We start from the raw sequence: 23,371 nt of genomic DNA on the forward strand, positions 1-23,371 counted from the left end.
TTGGGGGTGGGGTGGGGGAGGGAGAAAGGCAATTTGTTAAATTGTATAACGCTTGCGTAGATATGCAAACTCTTGTCCCGGAATATTTGGACAGTGATGGAAAAGCTATGCGGTTTTCTATAATTTTTGTAGTAATTCATTTGAAGCTTTGCTGACACGTGTTAATAGCACTTGATTGCCCTCAAGATGTTTTCACAACAGAAATCTCAAAGTGTCACATCAAAGTTTGCTCAGCCACACAGTTTTTATTCCCTCCCCTTCACATCCAAGATAATTTGTGACCACAGGCAGACATTCAAAATCCAAGGTGGTTTGCAACCACCCTTTTGGGCGAATCTGTCATCAGTTAGATGGCACAGATTCGATCCCGAATTAATAATAATAATGATCTTTATTGTCACAAGTAGGCTCACATTAACACTGTAATGAAGTTACTGCGAAAAGCCCCGAGTCGCCACATTCTGGCGCCTGTTCGGGGATACAGAGGGAGAATTCAGAATGTCCAAATTACCTAACAAGCACGTCTTTCGGGACTTGTGGGAGGAAACCGGTGCACCCGGAGGAAATTCACGCAGACACGAGGAGAACGTGCAGACTCCGCACAGACAGTGACCCAAGCTGGGAATCGAACCTGGGACCCTGGAGCTGTGAAGCAACAGTGCTACCCACTGTGCTATTGTGCTGCCCATCTGTGCTGAACACACCTGTGCCCACCTGCGCTGAAGAGTAACTACATGCGGTTCTCGCCATTCACATATAAGCAATTCTTCTATCTGATTCTGAGCTGGCAATATAGTCAGACCTGTCCTGTCCTATGTAGTCTGCCTCCTCGCAGAATCTTATCCACGCTCATTCTTTTCGCACGCTGATTTCCATTTTGGGCATTTTGGAATCAGGAAGCAAGAATATGGGGCAGGATTCTCTGATCCTGAGGCTAAGTGTTGACGCCATCGTAAACCCCGTCGCGTTTCTCGACGGCGCCAACATGGCCTCAGGAGCAGCAATTCTGACCCCTTTAGGGGGCCAGCACGGCACTGGAACGACACATGCCGTTCCAGCTGCCGATCCCCGGCATCAGATGGGCGCCGTGGGTCTGCGCATGCGCAATGGGGCCAGCGCCAATGCGCTCCCTTCTCTGCGCCGGTACCGACGCAACATGGCGTAGGGCTACAGGGGCCGGCACAGAACAAAAGAGGCCCCCAGCCCGAGAGGCCGGCCTGTTGATTGGTAGGCGCCGATCGCGGGCCAGGCCACAGCGGAGGCCCCCCCCCCGGGACCACCTTCCCTCCCCCCCCCCACCCACCAGGCCGCCCCCAGATGCATCCACGTCGAGGTCCCGCCGGGTAAGAGCAGGTGTGGACGGCGCCAGTGGGACTCGGCTTTTTTAGCGTGGCCACTCGGCTCATTCCAGGTCGAGAACCGCCAGGAGGGGGGCCCCGTAGAGCGGCCCCTGACCGGCGCCGTGCCGACCGCGCCAGTACCAATGGCGCTAATTCTCCACTCTCCGGAGAATCGGCGTCGGGGCGGCGTAGCGCAATTCGCGCCGGTCCCGTCGATTCTTCGGCCAGGCCCCCGGGTGAGAGAATCCCGCCCATGATAATTGGGTTACCCTGTTATGTACACCTCACTTAGTTCACTGTTTGAGGTGGAGTGGTATGTCTTCATCAGAACATAGAACGATTACCAAATTGTCCCTCCTGTGGACACCATTTTAAATTCAAAATAATGCAGTGGAACATATCAGGATTGACTTTATGTGGGCCTCTTAACGGGTACAAATTAGAAGCATTTTTACTGTTGGAACTGACCAGGCAGCTTAAGCCAACATTTATTAAAATAAATAATAAACCAAGTTGTTTGCCCTTTAAAGTCATCTTTATAAAAGCGAGGGTTCCTCAAGCAAATCTCATGTGTAAACAGCCTCTTTTCTCTGGCTGTGCTTTTATTTGAAGCTACAAACTCAGGAGTGCCAATATTTTGCAGACGATTGCAGCTTAGTCGCCTGTTAAGCCAGTCAACGGGGGTAACGAGAGGTACATTGCTTTTTTGACCTACTTAGCCTGTTTTCATTTGCTCATTATCACAAGGGGCAAGGCAGAGCAGTTCACAGGGCAGAGAGCTGCATGCCTCGCTGTTGCAAAGGTAGCTTAAGTTTTCAGAGAGACGTGGGAGGAACAGGACAAAGGCAGATCGAACAATGTGATTGTGAGGGCTCAGGTCTTGTAAAGCAACATGGTTGAAAAAAAAGAATCAAATGATCCAAAGATTAAACTTCACAAGTAGCTGCAGACACGGTTTGCAGTAGTTTAGCAGGATATAGTATGATACAAACCTACACTATTGCAGAATTAGTGATGCAATTCATCTTGTTTCTGACTAATTATAACTGAAAAACATATAGGGCTGGATTCTCTGATCCTGAGGCTAAGTGTTGACTCCGTCGGAAACGCTGTCATGTTTCTCGACGGCGTCAACATGGCCTCAGGATCAGCAATTCTGGCTCCTACAGGGGGCTAGCATGGCAGTGCAGCGGCCCACGCCGCTCCAGCTGCTGATCCCGGAGTCAACTGGGCGCCGTGGGGTCCGTGCATGTCACCGGCGCCAACACGCGCATGCGCAGTGGCTCCCTTCTCCGCGCCGGCCCCGACGCAACGTGGCGTAGGGCTAAAGGGGCCGGCGCGGAAGAAAGGAGGCCCCCCCGCCCGAGAGGCCGTCCCACCAATTGGTGGGGCCCGATCGCGGGCCAGGCCACAACGGAGGCCCTCCGGGGTCGATCCCCCCCCCCCCCCCCCGCCCCTCCACAGGCCGCCCCCGGACCCTTCCACGCCGAAGCCCCGCCGGCTGAGAGCAGATTAGAACGGCGCCGGTGGGACTCAGGTTTTCTGTTACGGCCACTCGACCCATCCCGGGCCGAGAATCGCCGGGGGTGGGGGTGGGGGGGGGGGGGGTGTGCCGAGTAGAGCGGCCCCCGACCGGCACCGCGCCGACCATGCCGGCACCAATGGTGCCGATTCTCCCTTCTGCGGAGAATTGCGTCGGGGCAACGTGGCACGATTCGCGCCGATCGAGGCGATTTTCCGGCCCGGCTCCGGGCTGAGATATCCCACTCATACATCTGCTTTCTCTTATTTTGGGGGGCATTTTTGACTTACCAGTTTTGATTCTGTACTGTGTCCCTATAACATGGTCTAAAATGCAGCTCAGAGTGCCATTTCTGGTAACATCGGCTGGTGGAGCAGTGCACTGGAATTATATTTTCTTTCCATGTTCTTCCTTTTTCGATCAACAGACTTCAAGTGAATGCTTATTTTTAACAGGAAATAATGGACCATGAGAACCAGCAGCTGAACCGACTTTCAAATGTGTTAAATTGAAATATACAATATTGTTGCCTAGTGATGCCTGTCTAAATATCTGCTGGTTGTCTCGAAATGGTATTGTTGCTCTTACAATATCAGAGCGCAATCTCCTCTGTGCTGCACTGTGTTCACTTTGCTCTCCAAACCATTAGGTATGTTTGACTGTGCTTTATTTTAACAGAGTTGCCTGCCACCTTCAGAGAGAAAAAAAATGTTTCCCTCACCAGTCACTGACTTGCTACCCTTGCGTGCGCTACCTTTCATTTTAAATGGAGCAGGAACCCTCGAAAGGGACGTCTCCAAAATAAAAAGCAACACAAAACACCCCGGCCTATCGGCGAAGTGCAGCAACATATTTCACCAGGATCCACTTTTTCATGACTTTAAATCAGGGCAGGAGCAGTGGGGGTAGAGGGGGGAGGGGGATAAATAGCGGGAGACCCAACCTTGTTTGCGGAGCGCGTGTTTATTTTATTTCCCCCTCGCAAAGTACATTTGAGGAGGCTGACAGGGGTCAGAATCGGGGGATTAGTTGCAGAATTTAATGTGGGCGAAGTCTGCTGTCCATTATGATGGCCAGACCGTTCTGTTAGAATGACACATAAATAACCTATTATGTCCCCCACCCATGGAAATTCAAATGCACCTGTCAACTTGATAAAGCACTCGCCCAGAGGGAAGCATTGTTTACATTTTCACTCTGTCTTCTGAAAAGTGAGATCCTAATTATTTTTTCCCTTGGAAATTAATGCCGGGTGTGATTGAAGTGTAAAAAAAAGCTGTGAACGTCATCCATAAATGGCGATAAATGTATTGCAGGTTTTCTTGTGTTTTAATGAGACCTGTAATGTTTACACTGTAGACTCATTACTTTCTTAATGTGCAGCCGTTAGTTCATTGACTACAATGAGAAAGGTTAAGGCAAAGCTGACAAGTGTTGTGCCGTTGTGTGATGCAGATGAATAGAAAAAAGCACATGCATAAACTCACATGCGCATATATATTTAACCATGTTTGCAATATATACCTACATGCACATGTCTGTACAGTACATTCTCATATGCACACTTTCACATACAAAAAAAATGTAAAAAACAATTACGTATTCATCAATATAAATAATAAAATGTTTGCATTTTGATTTTTGGTACATAGAGGTTTTGAAAGGGTGATATATCAACATTGAAAGAGGATTTCTCCCTGGAAGTATCGAAAGTCTTTAATTTCCCCCTTGTCTTTCCATCAAATTTGGTTGTCTTTTACAACTTCCTCTTCTCATCCATCACCAATACTGCGAACAGGTCAGGGGAATTTGTACCATATCTAGATGTTAGAATGGGTGCAATGCATCTGCCTCAGACCTTTTATATTCATCAGGTTAGTGCAGGCTCAAGGCAAGGTCGCCCTGAATTCATTATCAGATGACTTATTGAAATGATTGCTCTTCATGGACACCCTGCAGGGAATGTCTTTATCCCTCGCTATTGCGCCTTGCAGGAGTGCATGGTCAGCAAGCAGCACTGTTGTGGAGAGTTTTTCTCATGCTGGATCTCCCATGCGATTGTTTATGGCAAATTGGATTAAACTCTGTTCCATAATGACATGAACATTACTCTGCTTTTGAAGTGGAGGTGGGCCTGGTCAGGCCGCCTCCTTCAGGCTTCCAGGTCCAATTCCTGAAAATAAACACAGTCAGAACTCAATGGTTGTTTAGTGAGGTAGGTTTGAGGATTGAAAAGCACTTGAGCATTCATGAATCCAGGAGAGTGAGAAATGCCTTGGGAAGGCGGATAGATAGGGGAGTGTGGTACGGTAGCGCCGTAGTTAGCACAGTTGCTTCACAGCACCAGGATCCCAGGTTCGACTCCGGCTTGGATCACTGTCTGTGCCGAGTCTGCACTTTCTCCCCGTGTCGGCGTGGGTTTCCTCCAGGTGCTCCAGTTTCCTCCCACAATCCAAAGATGTGCAGGTTAGGTGGATTGGCCATCATAAATTGCCCTTATTGTCCAAAAAAAAAAAGGTTAGGTGGGGTTACTGGGTTACAGGGATGTGGTGGTGATATGGGCTTAAGTGGGATGCTCTTTCCAAGGGCCGGTGTAGACTCGATGGGCCGAATGGCCTCCTTCTGCACTGTAAATTCTATGATTCAATGACACTAACAAGACCTAACAAAAACATCTATCAATCACAGTTTTGAAAATTTAAATCAATCCAATACCGAATGCTTTTATGGGGGGAGATTCTAGATTTTCACTACTATTTATTTAAAAAAGTGTTTCCTGGTCGCACGCCTAAAAGGTTTAACTTTAAGATTATACTGCCTTGCTTTGAGTTCTCCGTCAGAAACAGCTTCTCTTTATCTTGTCCATTGCATCTTTTAATGGACTTAAATTATCTCACCCAATTCGTCTTTGACACTCAAGGTAATTCAGGTTAAGTTTCAACGACCTGCATTATAACTTAATCCCTCAAACTCTGGCGTCATTCTGGTGAATCTGCAGTGTAGCCTCTCCAGGGCCTTTGCTGAGATTTGACATCCAATACCAAATGCAGCGTTCCAAATGGAGTCTGACACAAGTTGCGGAAAGCTCCTTACTTTTGAATAACACGGCGTTCTGTTCACCTTTTTAACTACACTTTTTAGTCTTCGATCATGGGGTGTTTGCACCAGCGTTTATTGCCTCACCTTAATTGCCCCCGAGAAGGCAATGGTGAGCCTATCCTCTAGTTTTTAGAGATTTCCATACACGGGTCCCTAAATCTCTCTGCTCTTCCACAGTTCTGCCTTCAGCTGTAACCTTATTAAATGGTGGAACAGATTAAAGGGGCTGGGTGGGATTCTCTTAGCCCACGCCGTGTCGGAGAATCGCCGGGCCGGGCGCAAAGCGTGGCGCCGCACCGACGCCGGTCTGCCGATTCTCCGCTCACCGGAGAATGACCGCGCCGGCGCCGATTGAGCGCCCCCCCCCCCCCCCCGGTGATTCTCCGCCCGGGGTGGGCCGAGTGGCCCCCCAAAAAAGCCTGAGTCCTGCCGGCGCCGCTCACATCTGGTCTTACCTGGCGGGACCTCAGCTTCCATCCTGTCTGGGGCGGCCTGGTTTTTTGGGGGGGGGGGGATCCGACCCCAGATGGGGCCGCCACCATGGCCTGGCCCGCGATCGGGGCCTACCAAACGGTGGGCCAGCCTCTTGTGGTGGGGGCCTCATTTGCTCCGCGCCAGCCCCTGTAGTCCGACGCCATGTTGCGTCAGGGCCGGAGAGGAGAAGTAGGCTACTGCGCATGCACGCATTCACACCGGTCGCAGCGCGCATGCGCGCATTAGCTCCGGTCGCAGCACCCATGCGCAGACCTGCGGCGCCCATTTCACGCCGGTATCGGCAGCTGGAGCGGCGTGGATCGCTCCAGTGCCGTGCTGGCCTCCTGTAGGGCAGAGGATCACTACACTTAGCGGTCCGATGACGCCGGCGTTAAACTCTCCAGTTTTTACGACGCTGTCAATGCTCTGCCTTCAGATGGGAGAATCCCGACCCTTATGTTCCTCCTCCTAGTTTCAGATGAGTTCACCACAGATTCGAGGTTGACTCTCTGACCTTCCTGATCAGTATGGTTCAGGACTTCAGCACATGGTGCATTTACTCACAAAGCGATCGGGAAGCTTGACTTTTTTGCAGATTTAACATAGTGTGGCAGATCTAGCGTTTATCAGAAGACATTAGATTGAGTGATCTGCTGAGCTGAAAAAGTCAAACCACAAAGAGTTGGGATGGGCTTGTTGACAATTGGTTGACATGGAGCGATTAACTCTTGTTTTGCAAAGGAAAAGGCCCTTTATTCAAAATTGCTTAACCAACAATTGGGAAATTAAAGGGATGATACACATTTTATTGACATGAATAGATTTGGCTACATGCTTCCAATCGTTCAGTTTGGATTTCAGTGGTCAGATTGAACTGAGATTCTATATTAAGCCCAGTACATTTTATTCATGGTCTATCTACTGTAACAACAAAATAATGAATTGGTTACAGTCCATTAATGTTACCCTTTTGTTTTATGTTTTACTCTCATTCAGTTCCAGTAACATCCCTCAATTTCACAAGGATGGAATGAAGCAAGAGAAAGCTTTTGGTTCGAACATCAGATACAATTCCTTACTTGCATTTTCTTAAATGGTCAGGATGATTGAACATTAGCTATTTAACACCCCCATCATTCTTTACTCAAATATAGATTCTCTTTTGAATTTATAAAACTATTTTGGTTCATTTTCCATAGACCATTAAAGAATTTATCGCTTCTGCTTATTTAAGTCCCAACAATCAGGATGTAATGCTGACGGCCATTGACTAAACAGGAGATGTAATAATTACTGATTTTTTTTTTTAACCATTGATTAGTAATGAATCATAGCATATTCAATAAATATTCAGATGATTTGATTTTGGCTAGTTCCTTTTCAGTTATGGGCGTCACGGTAACACAGTGGTTAGTACTGTTGCTTCACAGCGCCAGGGTCCCAGGTTCGGTTCCCGGCTTCGGTTACTGTCTTTGCGGAGTCTGCACGTTCTCCCCGTGTCTGCGTGGGTTTTCTCCGGGTGTTCCTCCCACAAGTCCCGAAAGACGTGCTGTTAGGTGAATTGGACATTCTGAATTCTCCCTCCGTGTACCCAAACAGGCGCCGGAATATGGCGACTCGGGGATTTTCACAGTAACTTCATTGCAGTGTTAATGTAAGTCTACTTGTGACAATAAAGATTATTATTATTATAGATTTTTAAAAATTCATAATTATGTTTAGATGGTTACCACAATTTGAACATCCTCATATTTGTGAGGATTTAATGTTCTCGGCTCTCTATTGTTACCTGTTTCTTGAGTCAGTGGGTGGTGATTAGGTGGGTTTTGATTGAGTGGGTGGTGATTGAGTGGGTAAGTGGTTGAGTAAGTGGGTGAGTGGGTAAGTGGTTGAGTGAGTGAGTGGGTGGGTGTGTGGGTGGGTGAGTGAGTGGATAAGCGAGCGAGTGGATCAGTAAGTGGGTAAATGAGTGTATGGGTGGCTGAGTGGGATGGTGAGTAGGTATGTGAGCGATTGACTGGATGAGTAATTGAGTGGGTCGGTGAGTGGGTAAGTGAGTGAATGGATGTGAGTCAGTGAGTGAGTGGCTGAGTGATTGATTAGGTAGGTGGGTGAATGAGTGGGTAAGTGAGTGAGTGGAAGTGAGTGAGTGGGTGAGTAAGCGGGTGATTGAGTGGGTAACTGAGCAGGTGAGTGCATACTCAATTTGGGGGGTTTGGGAGATAGTCGGGTCAACGGTTGGGTAGTCGGGCTGGAATTGAGTGAGTGTTTGGTGGGCAGTGGGTAGGTTGGTTGGGGGGAGTGGCGAGTCTGATCAGGGGTATAGATAGTCTGGCTGGTGTGGGGGGTGCACATGGTGTTGATCGGATGAGTGGATAGTTGGATCAGCGGGGTGCGATTGGCCATTGGTTGTGGTGGGTTGGGTTGTGTTGTTTTTTTTAATGTATTCATTCACATGATGTGGGCTTCGCTGGCCAGGTCATCATTTATTGTCCATATGGTGCAGGTACACCCACCGTGCCGTTAGGGAGGACGTTCCAAGGGTTTGACCCAGGGACATGTAAGGGATGGCAATAGCATTTCACGTTAGGATAGTGGGCGGGATTCTCCGACCCCATGCCGGGTCGGACAATCGCCGGGGGCTGGCGTGAATCCCGCCCCCGCCGTGTCCCGAAGTCTCCGCCACCAGAGATTCGGCGGGGGCGGGAATCGCACCGCGCCGGTCGGCGGGCCTACCCCGACGATTCTCCGGCCCGCGATGGGCTGAAGTCCCGCTGCTGGAATGCCTGTCTCGCCAGCGTGGATTAAACTACCTTTTGAACGGCAGGACAAGGCGCCGCGGGCAGGCTCCGGGGTCTTGGGGGGGGGGGGGGGGGCACAGGTCGATCTGGCCCCGTGGGGTGCCCCCACGGTGGCCTGGCCCGCGATCAGGATCCACCGATCCACGGGCAGGCCTGTGCCGTGGGGGCACTCTTTTTCTTCCGCCTCCGCCATGGTCTTCACTGTGGCAGAGGCGGAAGAGACCCCCTCCCCTGCGCATGCGCGGGGATGACGTCAGCAGCCGCTGACGCTCCCTCGCATGTGCCGACACGCGTCGCCCAGCGAAGACCTTTCAGCCCCGGCCGCGTGGCGCCAAAGGCCTTTCCCGCCAGCCGGTGGTGCGCAAACCACTCTGGCGTGGCCTAGCCCTCAAGGTGAGGGCTTGGCCCCTAAAGGTGCAAAGAAAGTATCTTCCAAACCCGTGATCACTACTACCTCGAAGGACAATGTCAGCAGATGCCTGGAACGCAATCAACAGAAAGTTCTCCTGCAAGTCACACACTGGGCGGGATTCTCCCCTACCCGGCGGGACGGGGGGGTTCCGGCGTAATGGAGTGGCGACAATCACTCCGGCGTCGGGCCGCCCCAAAGGTGCAGAAGTCTCCATTATGCCGGAAGGGAATTCTGGAACTTGGGCCCCTGATGGCATGGTCACCAATGGCAGAGGGATTAAAACATTGGATCGACAAGAGGCTGGAAACCTCTGTATTATTGAGGCTCTTTCAACCAATCAAAGTGAAGAATCATCACTGAGGTATGCAGTGTCTAAATCTGATGGTCTTCCACCATTTGAAGGGACTAAGGAGGCCAAGATAATGAAGATACGCTGAACTCAGTTTCATACACACAGCCAGCAGCTGACACAGTGAACCATCACAGAGTGAAGGTGTGATACTGTTGCCAGGAAAGTGGACACTGACTTGTTTGATTCGGTGCCTGTAGTCACACACCAGCTGGAGATTGAAAGAGTGGAATCTCTTGGTTCTGGTGTAGGGCAGAGTTGACGTGGTGTCTGCAAAGTGATGTGTGTGTAGTCAATAATACCCCTCACAAAGGGGAAATCTATAGTCCTTGTAAAGTCATGCTCAACACTCTATTCCTTCTCTGTCGCTGGGTCAAAATCCTGGAACTCTCCATAACAGCACTGTGGGTGTACCTACACCACATGGACTGCAGCGGTTCAAGAAGGCAGCTCATCACTACCTTCTCAAGGGTAATTGGGTGACACGGTAGCACAGTGGTTAGCACTGTTGCTTCACAGCGCCAGGGTCCCAGGTTTGATTCTCGGCTTGGGTCACTATCTGTGCGGCGTCTGCACGTTCTCCCCGCGTCTCCGCGGGTTTCCTCCGGGTGCTCCGGTTTCCTCCCACAAGTCCCGAAAGATGTGCTGTTCGGTGAATTGGACATTCTGAATTCTCCCTCAGTGTACCCGAACAGGCGCCAGAGTATGGCGACTCGGGGATATTCATAGAAACTACAGTGTTAATGTAAGCCTACTTGTGACACCAATAAGGATTATTACTAATTAGAGATGGACAACAAATGCTGGCCGAGCCAATAATGACCACCTCCCATGAACGAATAAAAACAGCTATTTGAAGTATAATTTGACAGAAAGTCATATAAAGATTGGGGATTAAAATAAAAAACAAAATATCAGAAACGAACAGTTTTTCCAGATTCAGTTTGTTCAGAGATTGTCATTATAATCCTTCACATGCATATTTGCGGAGAAGTACAGGATGTATGTAATGATTAACAATTGTTCGGGTGCGCTGATTAAATAGGCTTGCAGCTCAATGGTTTGCTTGTATTTGTAGTAATCTAACAGAGGAATCTTTGTGGATATTTAACTACTTCTTCCTCAGCTTTGTGTCCAGTTTTACATTGCTTTCTTCTTCTGTTAGATAATATTTTAACTGATTGCATCAGCAGGGGAATTTAAACACGTTTGCCTTTAACCCTTAGACCAGCATCTCAAAGGAATTCCAATCACCTTAGGCAGATCATTCTTTTAAGAGTTCAATTCACACTCAGCAATTCTCAAACTCCTGTAATGTTACAGCAATAAAACCGATATTCGGAAGGAACTTTATGTTGTAATATGCGACCAAATTAAAACATTTTTAAAAATTAAATAAAAAGTAAAACCTTTAAAGAAACCGTAGACGTTTCTTCCTCCCTTTCATACTCTTCTATTTTCTAGTTTATGGTTTTTTAAAAATGGACATATTGGGCGCGATTTAACTGGGAAATTTCTAAGGACACGATTCTCCGGAAAGATTTCGAAGTGTGGTAGCGAGCGGGAATTGCCGCGAGCTTCCTGGCGCTCGGCCAAGCAAGGCCGGCAACGCTATTCAATGTAAATTGGTCCACTTAACGAGGCCTCACGGGCTTCTCGCCACAAATGAAGGCTCGGCAGCTGATTTGCTGGCACCGCGCTCACCAGAACCCCGCTAACAAGGTCGACTTGCAGGGTAACTTGCTCAGCCAACCCCTGCCAGCTCGCAACAATGATGCCGAGGAGACCATCCCCAAGATTCAGGGATGCAGACCTGGGGAGGCTGTTAGACACAGTGGAGATATAGTGGAGGCCAGGAGGGATATCTTGTTCCCCTGAGGTGCCAGAGGGTTAGCCATATGGCAGCCAGTGCCTTCACACCCGCCCTCCCATCACTGTGAACTACGCGTGTGGCTAACAATGCCCTCTCCGTGTCTTCTCAGGAAAAGCTCTCCCACAATTGGCTGGAGAGGGCCCAAACTGGCGATGGTGTGCCAAATATCAGGATCTTCACCACCTTCGAGGTGCTGGCCCTGGAGGTGACTGGTGTGGTCGAGGACAGGGCAGTCACCAACGTGGAGGCTGGCGGATGCCGCAATGATGAAGAACCATCGGGCCCCACCCAGAAGACCAGTCAAACGTGAGTTGTTATTGTCTTACTGAGTGACCCATTGCTCCCACTGACCCCTTGTCCATTCTGCCAGGCGGCACCCACTCCAGCCTCCCAGGAGACCACCTTGGAGGAGAGCTTTGAGGATACCACCGTACTAATCACGTCACAGCTGTCATTCCTCCCCCCTCCACCAGTGCAGATACACACACCTTGGTGGGAAATGTTAGTGGACAGGCTTCTGGGGCACAATCTAGTGAGCATCACACTGCTGCTGATGTACATCAGGTGGAGGCAGGAAACCCCCAGTCGAACGTCTGCTGGACCCATCTGGGTCCCAGTCTGATGCTGAACCTATGGTCACCCCGGAGCTGATGGAGATGATAGGGTGTGGCCGGGGCATTCAGAGGGAGATGCCAGCTGATCCATAGCTGCTGGGAGCAGTCCCAGAGGCTACAGGTGCAGGAGATGGTGCCGGCAATGCATGGTGCCGAAGGCAACACTGCTAGGGTGGCGACCGCGGTGGAGAGCCTTGTGCAAGATGTCGGCGCTATTAGTGAAAATGTCCAAGCCGTTGCGAAGTTGGTGACGGCTACCGCTGAGGGTCTCGACAGAATGTCCGCCTCGCTGGGGGATGTGATCCAGTACCAGGCTGACCTTGATGAGGTTGTGCGGGACATGTCCCGCTCTCAGATGGGGATGGCCGAGATGTTGAGGAGCTTGTCCCAGTCGCAGGTGGGTATGGCTGAGGCGCTGCAGAGCATGTCTCAGTCACTGAGGAGCATCGCTGAGGGCCTTGACATGATGGAGGACTGCCAGGGCTGGCAGAGCCAGATGATGCAGGGGCAGCCGGGGCTTGAAGGCCACGGGATGTGATAAGCAGCTGGCTGCCTCCACCTTAGAAGTGCATCCTGGGGACACATCTAGACGCACTGGTCGAGCTAGGAGGGCCAAACACATTGAGGATCACTGAGGGCACCAGGGGAGCGTGGAAGGGGGTGGGGGAGTAGATAGGGGGTGAGGGGGCTGCACCATCGCAAGGGTGGGAATTGTCAAACACAATGAGCACCTTTGTACACAACCGGTATGATGCCTCTGTCACCTTTTTCCGCAATGCGGGACAACCTCCGATTCTTTGGCCCATCTCTCCAGGCATCTCCCCCACCGTGTGGCACTCACCCACCCTCTGCCCGTGGACATGTCCCTGGAGCTGTGCACCATCCAGTGCCAGCCTGGCACTGCCATGGTGCCCGAGTGCCAGAGGGTGAGCCAGGATGTCATCCTGCCCTGTCCACCTAGGGATCTCCAACGGCCTGGGAGACCTGCTTGGGTGCCATTATACCTGGTCCACGTTTGTGGGACCAGTGCTAAACGGCACTATGTCCAGGTCTCCCAGGCATGGGCATTCATTACTGGACCTCGGGAGAATTGGGCGTCGACATATTTAAATGAGCCTAATGGCTCTCTTGAATATGTAAATCTGGATCACGCCCAGCTAGGGCGAGATCCAGTTTGCGACATCCTGCAAGACCCCATTAGATCTCGCGAGATGTTCCGGGCATCGCAAATCTCGGGAGAGGCCTCTTGGGAGATTCATCTTGTCGCGTCACCGAGTCAGGCGTGAGGTGTCCCACCGGGAAGCACGCAGCGGCACGCAGCGGGAGTGCACCATCGGCAGGACTGGAAGATCCGCTGGTGCAAACAGCCGGAGGATCTCACCCGTTCTCTTCCAGCAGCGGGCCAGGAAAAACAGGAAATAGGAGCAGAAGTAGACCAGACGGCCTGTCGATCCTGCTCCACCATTCAATACCATCATGGCTGATCTCGGGCTTCAACTTAATTTTCTCTTCAGACAAACGCATCCACGGCAGTGGAATAACGCATCCGTGGTCAATCCCACGACTGTAGCTTGAGATGCAGCTTGTCGCTTGCTAAATGATCAAAGTTCAATGATCCCACACGAGTGGTCAAGGTCAATGAAAGCATTTTCAAACGCCATATCCCACTAGCTGCACCCAGCCACAGACACTGCTCAATTAACCACACCTCTACCACTCGCCGACCAACAATGTCGAGAATTCGCATCTTGTAACATTGATAGTCCATACACACTTAGCACTGTCACACTCACAACTCTGAACTTGCACATATTGCCAGCCATTCGACCATGGCTCCAACATCACCCAAGCACACTCAGTGACACTTTTCCTTTCCCTAGCGGAACTATAACAGGAAGCGGCAGGAGCTAACTGGCAGAGGTCAGGGAGCAATGCTACATGTTCTCATCCCAATGGAGGGTACAGTGTTTACCATCACTGCAGTGGCCATGACTGAAACCAGAGCCAGTGGCGGCACTGGAACCATTGAAAGTGACAATGTCCTCATACCTAATCCTCCTCCTCACATCCCTCTTCCTCCTCACCCCATAATCTCTTCTGCTTTAGAAGCTGCAGATGGGCGTGAACTTTCACCTCTTGCTTTCACTCACCTGACCTCTAAAACAACCGTGCCCTCGTGCCTTTCTCCTTTCAGATTTCCCAGGAACTGCAACCTGGTCAGCCAGTGGTGGAAGAGAAGAGGGTAGAAGAGCAGGAACATGATGACGAAGAAGAATCAGCCGCACTCGCCCTCAGACTCACAATTACAAACTCAGGCTCTGACACTGTGCGTGCGTCAGTGCAGTGTTTTTCAAACTTTCTTTCCTGGTACCCACTTTTTCAAACCGGCCGACTTTTGTGACCCACGCCACGTTTGCTTACCTTTAATGCAAAAGGGGAGCCTGCTTGGTCCTCACGATCTCACTTCAATCAGGTTCACAGGAGGAGAGGGCAATGTTCATATCAGGTGCAGAGTTCAGCCAGTTCCTTTGTGCCATCTTCACCTTTGTGAGAGCGGAAAATCCAATCTTGCACATGTAGGTCGTTGTGAAGGGCAACAGCAACAAAATTCTTGTTTTACTCAGCACTGCATACACCCGGGGGATGCTAATCCAGAATGCTGACAGCCTCATGGACTTGTGGCGTGTTTTTAATGTGGTATCAGAGGTCAGATACAGCAGCATAGTCTTTTAATTTGGAGTCAGCTGTAAGTTAATAACTGACTCTGGGGAATCAACCTCAAAAGGAATTTTTCATCCACCACTTCTCTTTCAAAATCTGAAACTTCTCCTCTCATTTGCCAGTACTTCCCTGCATATAACACACATGGGCTTTGCATTTGATTGGCATTGGCACAATCGAGAAAACGATATCTCAAGAAATCATCTTTATACTGCTTTGTTCTCGGGTTAAGTTTCTTCTTTGTAGACTGTTAGCCAGAGACCCTGGAGCTTTGTACAGAGCTAACACAATCGCTGTTCTGGCCTGCCTTGGACTCTCTTGAGCACCTCTCGCCAGCAGATTCAGTTGTGAGATCCTGACCAGAAGGTACACTGCATAATTGTGCCTCTGGTGGTCTCTTCCTTGTAAGAAAATGATTGATTTTCACTGTCTTCTTACCTTGCTTGCCAGAAGCTAGAAAATTGGATAAGCTCTCCTCCATGATTTGACACCAAAAGCAGGTACATGCAGGGCTCTGTGATCTGCTCACTGCTGTCACTTCTGGCTGCGAGACTGCACACTCATTTCATTCGTATTTAAACAGGAGCGGTGACCGCCATAAATCAATAAAAATGCCAGTTGCGGCCATTGGGCGCTTCTTCTGTGATCAAAACTACTGCGACCGACTACTCTGCAACCCTCCCGGCGCCTGCCGCCTGCCACCGACCAACCCACAAGTCATGACCCACACTTTGAAAAACCCTGCGTTGGAGGAAAGCCTACAGGTGAGATCTGTACATGGTAATACCCTCAGCAAGGGTGGCTTGTAACCATGGTGGCAGGGACAGAGGTGGCCCGGGTGTCATCTCGCCAGATTGCGAGGCAGAACTGTATTTCCAACTAAGAGCATAATTGCGCATCTGTGGTGGCTGCTACCTGCTTGCTTCTTATAGAATTTACAATGCAGAAGGAGGCCATTCGGCCCATTGAGTCTGCACCGGGCCCTGGAAGAGCACCCGACCTAAGTCCACCCCCCCACCCTATCCCCATAACCCATCAACCCCACCCAACCTTTTTGGACACTAAGGGCAATTTAGCATGGCCAATCCACCTAACCTGCACATCTTTGGACTGGATAAGGTCACCTAAAATACGCGTGTGAAACAAAATAAGAAATGTAGAAAGGAGAAGTTCTGAAAAATTTGTTTTTAGTGATCAAAAGTGTTGGGAGCTTTCACTTTGAGTTTTTAACACTCCGCAGTCAAGTGATCCAAGGAGGGGCTGAATAAGTTAAGCTGTTTGGCTTAGTATTAATCTTTTGCCTGTCCCAACTTGCTGTGCTAACACATTAAAGCTACAGCACTGGGTGTACACACACACACATGTATATAGCAGATCCCTACCCTGCACAATTTTTTTGAACTATTTTGTGCTTTTGTTAGAGAATAATGTAGCACAGCATTAGTGCATCAAATCTGTACTGCCCGACCAATTGGGTCCACTCCCTTAGCCGTTCCCCATAACCGTGCAAATTTATTACTTTTTAAATAGAGAGGCAATTCTATTTTGAAAGTTACTGTTGAATCTGCTTCCGCCGCCCTTTCAGGCCATAGCAACACACTGAGCAAAAAAAATAATGTATATGGTAAAAAAGAATTCTGACATTTCACCCAACTGTGAGTCATTGACTAAATTTCACTTTGGCACGCTTTAAAGGCAAATTATGTGAGTTTGTAGATCTGGAGTAAAATTTAGCTTGATTAAGTTCTGCATGCAGCTATTGCAATGCCAGCTTTATTCTAGATCAGGCATTGTCAAACTCGGGGGCGTGACCCGTGGGTGGGTCGCGGGCGGGTGTCGGGAGGGTCACGGAGCCGTCTGTCGCAGCGCTCCCGATCTCGAAAATCCACAGGCAACAGCCGTAGCAGCTGGCTTTTAATAATGCCGGCTGCAAGCGGCCTTCAAAATGGCCAGTAACAGATTAAAAAAACTTGGCCGCACTGCGCATGCGTGCACAATCATTGGTGCACACGTGCAAAATTATGCGTATGCGCACCGATGATCGGGCACGCATGAGCAGTGTGGCTGCATTTTTTAAATATGGTCGCAGCCTTTTTTCTTCCAAGTTCGGGGGGCCAAAGGCACCATTGGGGCCAAAGGGACCCAAAACCATTTTCTCCATTTTTGTCAGCAACAAACAAGGTAAGAGAAAATAGCGAGTCACGCAGGTCGGCTGGCGTGGGCCGCGAAGGTCGGCCAGCGTGGGCCGCAAAGGTCGGCCGGCGTGGGCCGCGAAGGTCGGCCGGCGTGGGTCCCGATGGTCGGCTGGGTTGGGTCGTGAAGGTTGGCCGGTTGGTAAAAATGGGTCCCCAGAAAAAAAGTTTGATAAACACTGTTCTAGATTGACATTGCTGTGACCTTTAAACTGCACAGTCCGACAATCCTGGTAACGGTGATGCGGGCAAGTTTGAAAAACATTCGAAAAATTCCACTGCGACTTTCAGGCTCCAAGTTGCCATGTGTTTACGATCTGTAATTTGCCAGCATGAACGCGAAAAGACTCGACGGCTCCAAGTCGAAGGAGAGTCCATTTTCTGCGTGTTACTTATTTATGTGCTTTTGTAGTAGGTGAAATCAATGCAATTGATTTTTTTTAACCTTTTATTCACTCCGCACTCCTGCTAATCGCAGCTGAGAGGATCGTGCTGGATTTGTGGGGCACTTGTGAACACAGAGCACTGTCAAGAACCTGTCCTGCATTTTAAAGCAACAACAAGCCTGCACAGGGATCATTTTTTGAGATGAGAGTTGTGATGAGCAGTCAGTGTTAATGGTTGGAAACATTTAAAGAACTGCAGTTACATTAAAATAAACCCCATGAGGGATCTGAACAGCAGCGACTGCACCCAACAAACTCTGCAAAACTTGCAATATGCCAGCGTGTCCTCACTTGCCCGTCGTCATCGGTTTTAATACTTTTTTTGTGTTCCTCCAGGATGATTTTCAGTGGTGTGTTACAGTTCAGCAAGAAAACATTGTGGTGTCTCCTCAGCTGAGTTGTTGGGGAGACAGTCAATGTGGTTGACGCAGTCATGTGCAGACAGCCTTTGACCACCTGGCTCATCAACTGTGCGTGGCTGCACTGTTTAACACTCGCGCATTTGCGTCCGTTTAAAGGTGCCCCAGGATCTGCGGAGCGATGAACTTCATAGAATCACAGAATTTACAGTGCTGAAGGAGGCCGTTCGGGCCATCAAGCCTGCACCGGCCTTTGGAAAGAGCACCCTACTTAAGCCCATGCCTTCACCCTATCCCCGTAACCAAGGAACTACCACCTAATCTTTTGGACACTAGGGGGCAATTTAGCAAGGCCAATCCACCTAACCTGCACATCTTTGGACTGTGGGAGGAAACCGGAGCACCCGGAGGAAACCCACGCAGACACGGGGAGAACGTGCAGACTCCGCACAGTCACCCGGGACCCTGGAGCTGTGAGGCAGCAGTGCTAACCACTGTGTCACCACCGTGCCGCCCTGTGCCACCGTGCCGCTCGGCTGCTGGCATGCTTGCACCCCGATTTGTAAAGCTGCAGCGGTCCCCCCTCCCCTCTTCCCTGTTAAAGGAAAATCCAGGGAATGTACGCCAATTGCTTTGAGCAGTCGATTGCTTTGAAATGCTTTATTATATAGAATAATAATGTGATGCAGGTATGATTGTTATGTGCTGTTGAGACAGGGCGCATCTTTGAACAATGACTAATCGAATTCATGGGGGGGTGTTGCTTTTTTTTTGTGGGGGGGGGTCTTCCGTTATCTCACTAGGTGGCAGTGTACGACTACATCTGGAATGATGAGCTGGCCGTGTACCCATCCTGGAACTGCTGGCCACCCCGGGAGCGACACCAAACCCCTGGCTCAGAGGCGGGCTGCGGAGATGTCACCACCACTCGCGTGTCCATCTACACCATCCACCCCAGCGGCTTGCCCGAGCTCTACAGGCATTTCCTTCGGCTGCCTGATGGTGCCATTGTCGAGGTATTTATTTTAAAAAAAGGAAAGCTGCGTTTCACAGCCTTGTTGGAGGGGTGGTTGCAAACGGGCGTTAAGCGAATGAAGCCACAGAGGTGTCTGTGCGTTTATTGTCTCCTCTGCCGTCACACACCAGGAGGGGAAGGGGTGGGGGAGGGGGAGGAAATGTAACATTTGCATGAAAATAGGATGGATGGCAAAGGCAGTCTCAGCCTCCTGCGAGCTCAGGATATCTCCAGCAATCCGGATTTGCAACAATCCACCTTCATTTTCCCTTTCCTGAGCGGTAATGTGTCCCTTGTGTTGCAGTTTTCTGAGTGTCGATGGAACGTTGTGACATTCCCTCCCCCCGCAGCAGCAGCAGGCGACAGTAAAATATTTTACCAGGCGCAGTAAAACGCTGGCAATTTGTAACTTGGATTTTAACGATCAGGAAAATGTATGAAGTTCATTATCCGATGGCCAAATAAATATTTCTTTTTTAAATGTATCCAGTCGCGGAAGCGAGGTTTGGAGATAGGGGCATTTTAAGAAAAGTGGCGATTTCTTTTTTTATATACTTGTAGGTTAATAGACAATATTGTTCGTATCTTAACGATTTCGAGGACTCGTATTTTCTAGTGCCCTTGACCATGGCAGGACGTCCCAAAGGAACTTCCGACCAAGTTGAAGTAATTTTGAAGTTCAGTCAGTGCTGCAAATGAGGCAAAAGACACGCAGTCAGTCAGCTTTCGCAGTGTCTGTTGGTGCTATACTGTTTTTTTAAGTCTCACCACACCAAGTCTAACAGGTTTGTTTCGAATTATAGAATTTACAGTGCAGAAGGAGGCCATTTGGCCCATCGAGTCTGCACTAGCCCTTGGAAACAGCACCCCACTTAAGCCCACTCCATCCCCGTAACCCAACCGAACCTTTTTGGACACTAAGGGCAATTTAGCGCGGCCAATCCACCTAACCTGCATATCTTCGGACTGTGGGAGGAATCCAGAGCACCCGGAGGAAACCCACGCAAACACGGGAAGAATGTGCACACTCCACACAGACAGTGACCCGAGCCGGGAATCGAACCTGGGACCCTGGAGTTGTGAAGCAACTGTGCTAACCACTGTGCTACCATGCTGCCCTAGCTGTCACTAGCTTTCGGAGCGCAGCTCCTTCTTCACCTAAGGAAGGAGCTGCCCTCCGAAAGCTAGTGATTCAAAACAAAAGAACAACAGACAAAGAACAAAGAAATGTACAGCACAGGAACAGGCCCTTCGGCCCTCCAAGCCCGTGCCGACCATGCTGCCCGACTAAACTACAATCTTCTACACTTCCTGGGTCCGTATCCTTCTATTCCCATCCTATTCATATATTTGTCAAGATGCCCCTTAAATGTCCCTATCGTCCCTGCTTCCACTACCTCCTCCGGTAGCGAGTTCCAGGCACCCACTACCCTCTGCATAAAAAACTTGCCTCGTACATCTACTCTAAAACTTGCCCCTCTCACCTTAAACCTATGCCCCCTACTAATTGACCCCTCTACCCTGGGGAAAAGCCTCTGACTATCCACTCTGTCTATGCCCCTCATAATTTTGTATACCTCTATCAGGTCTCCCCTCAACCTCCTTCGTTCCAGTAAGAACAAACCGAGTTTATTCAACCGCTCCTCATAGCTAGTGCCCTCCATACCAGGCAACATTCTGGTAAATCTCTTCTGCACCCTCTCTAAAGCCTCCACATCCTTCTGGTAGTGTGGCGACCAGAATTGAACACTATACTCCAAGTGTGGCCTAACTAAGGTTCTATACAGCTGCAACATGACTTGCCAATTCTTATACTCAATGCCCCGGCCAATGAAGGCAAGCATGCCGTATGCCTTCTTGACTACCTTCTCCACCTGTGTTGCCCCTTTCAATGACCTGTGGACCTGTACTCCTAGATCTCTTTGACTTTCAATACTCTTGAGGGTTCTACCATTCACTGTATATTCCCTACCTGCATTAGACCTTCCAAAATGCATTACCTCACATTTGTCTGGATTAAACTCCATCTGCCATCTCTCCGCCCAAGTCTCCAGACAATCTAAATCCTGCTGTATCCTCCGACAGTCCTCATCGCTATCCGTAATTCCACCAACCTTTGTGTCGTCTGCAAACTTACTAATCAGACCAGTTACATTTTCCTCCAAATCATTTATATATACTACAAAGAGCAAAGGTCCCAGCACTAATCCCTGTGGAACACCACTGGTCACAGCCCTCCAATTAGAAAAGCATCCCACCATTGCTACTCTCTGCCTTCTATGGCCTAGCCAGTTCTGTATCCACCTTGCCAGCTCACCCCTGATCCCGTATGACTTCACCTTTTGTACTAGTCTACCATGAGGGACCTTGTCAAAGGCCTTACTGAAGTCCATATAGACAACATCTACTGCCCTACCTGCATCAATCATCTTTGTGACCTCCTCGAAAAACTCTATCAAGTTAGTGAGACACGACCTCCCCTTCACAAAACCGTGCTGCCTCTCACTAATACGTCCATTTGCTTCCAAATGGGAGTAGATCCTGTCTCGAAGAATTCTCTCCAGTAGTTTCCCTACCACTGAAGCAAGGCTCACCGGCCTGTAGTTCCCGGGATTATCCTTGCTACCCTTCTTAAACAGAGGAACAACATTGGCTATTCTCCAGTCCTCCGGGACATCCCCTGAAGACAGCGAGGATCCAAAACTTGGACTTTAACCTGGTGTTGTAAAACATCTTACTGTCCTCACCCCAGTCCAACGGCGGCATCTCCACGTCATGTTTCTTTAACCCTTTGGTGAATAGTTGCGGGGGGGGGGGGAGTAAGGATTTCCAAGCTTTGGCTCAAGAGAGGAACATTCTCACCTCTGAGTCAAAAAACTGAGAGTTTAAGCGCCACCTCCGCACAACAGCCCTTCCAGCGCAGTGCTGAGGGAGTGCTGGATGGTCACTGGTGCTGCCTTTCAGGTCAGAGGTCATCCTTGGTGCCCTAGCCAATAATTACACCTCAATCAACAAGAGGAATGTAAATGATCAGGTCATTATAACATTGGAAGCTTGCTGTGCACACATGCTTTTCTGATTGGAGGGCTGTGACTAGTGGTGTTCAGGGCTGGGACCTTTGCTGTTCGTAGTATATATAAATGATTTGGAGGAAAATGTAACTGGTCTGATTCGTAAGTTTGCAGATGAAACAAAGGTTGGTGGAATTGCGGATAGCGATGAGGAATTTCAGAGGATACAGCAGGATTTAGATCATTTGGAGACTTGGGCTGAGAGATGGGAGGTGGAGTTTAATCCGGACAAATGTGAGGTAATGCATTTTGGAAGGCCTAATGCAGGTCGGGAATATACAGTGAATGGTAGAACCCTCAAGAGTATTGACAGAGAGATCTAGGTGTACAGGTCCACAGGTCACTGAAAGGGGCAACACAGGTGGAGGAGGTAGTCAAGAAGGCATAGGCATGCTTGCCTTCATTGGCCGGGGCATTGAGTATAAGAATTGGCAAATCATGTTGCAGCTGTATAGAACCTTAGTTAGGCCACATTTGGAGTATAGTGTTCAATTCTGGTCGCCACACTACCAGAAGGAAGCTTTAGAGAGGGTGCAGAAGAGATTTACCAGGATGTTGCCTGGTATGGAGGGCATTAGCTATGAGGAGCGGTTGAATAAACTCGGTTTGTTCTCACTGGAACGATGGAGGTTGAGGGGCGACCTGATAGAGGTCTACAAAATTATGAGGGGCATAGACAGCGTGGATAGTCAGAGGCTTTTTCCCAGGGTAGAGGGGTCAATTACTAGGGGGCTTGATTTAAGGTGCGAGGGGCAAGGTTTAGAGTAGATGTACGAGGCAAGTTTTTTACACAGAGGGTAGTGGGTGCCTGGAACTCGCTACCGGAGGAGGTGGTGGAAGCAGGGACGATAGTGACATTTAAGGGGCATCTTGACAAAATACATGAATAGGATGGGAATAGAGGGATACGGACCCAGGAAGTGTAGAAGATTTTAGTTTAGACGGGCAGCATGGTCAGCACAGGCTTGGAGGGCTGAAGGGCCTGTTCTTGTGCTGTACTTTTCTTTGTTCTTTGTGTCTCCTACATTGCAATTGTGATTGACTGGAAAGCACTTTGCCACACCTTGTGGTCATGAAAAGAGC

The 23,371-nt window shown here is 49.5% G+C and overlaps 1 protein-coding gene across 1 annotated transcript in view; it reads left to right on the forward strand.

Moving 5' to 3' along the window:
* The window catches only part of ofcc1 (orofacial cleft 1 candidate 1), a 210,887-nt gene that overhangs the window by 134,949 nt on the left and 52,567 nt on the right, over positions 1–23,371 (forward strand). Inside the window, exon 11 of the mRNA XM_072468662.1 lies at positions 19,006–19,218. Coding sequence (XP_072324763.1) covers positions 19,006–19,218 — 213 coding nt within the window. The remainder of the gene's footprint in view (positions 1–19,005; positions 19,219–23,371) is intronic.

The sequence above is a fragment of the Scyliorhinus torazame genome, chromosome 11, assembly GCF_047496885.1.
Source record: "Scyliorhinus torazame isolate Kashiwa2021f chromosome 11, sScyTor2.1, whole genome shotgun sequence".
NCBI classification, from domain to species: Eukaryota; Metazoa; Chordata; class Chondrichthyes; order Carcharhiniformes; family Scyliorhinidae; genus Scyliorhinus; species Scyliorhinus torazame.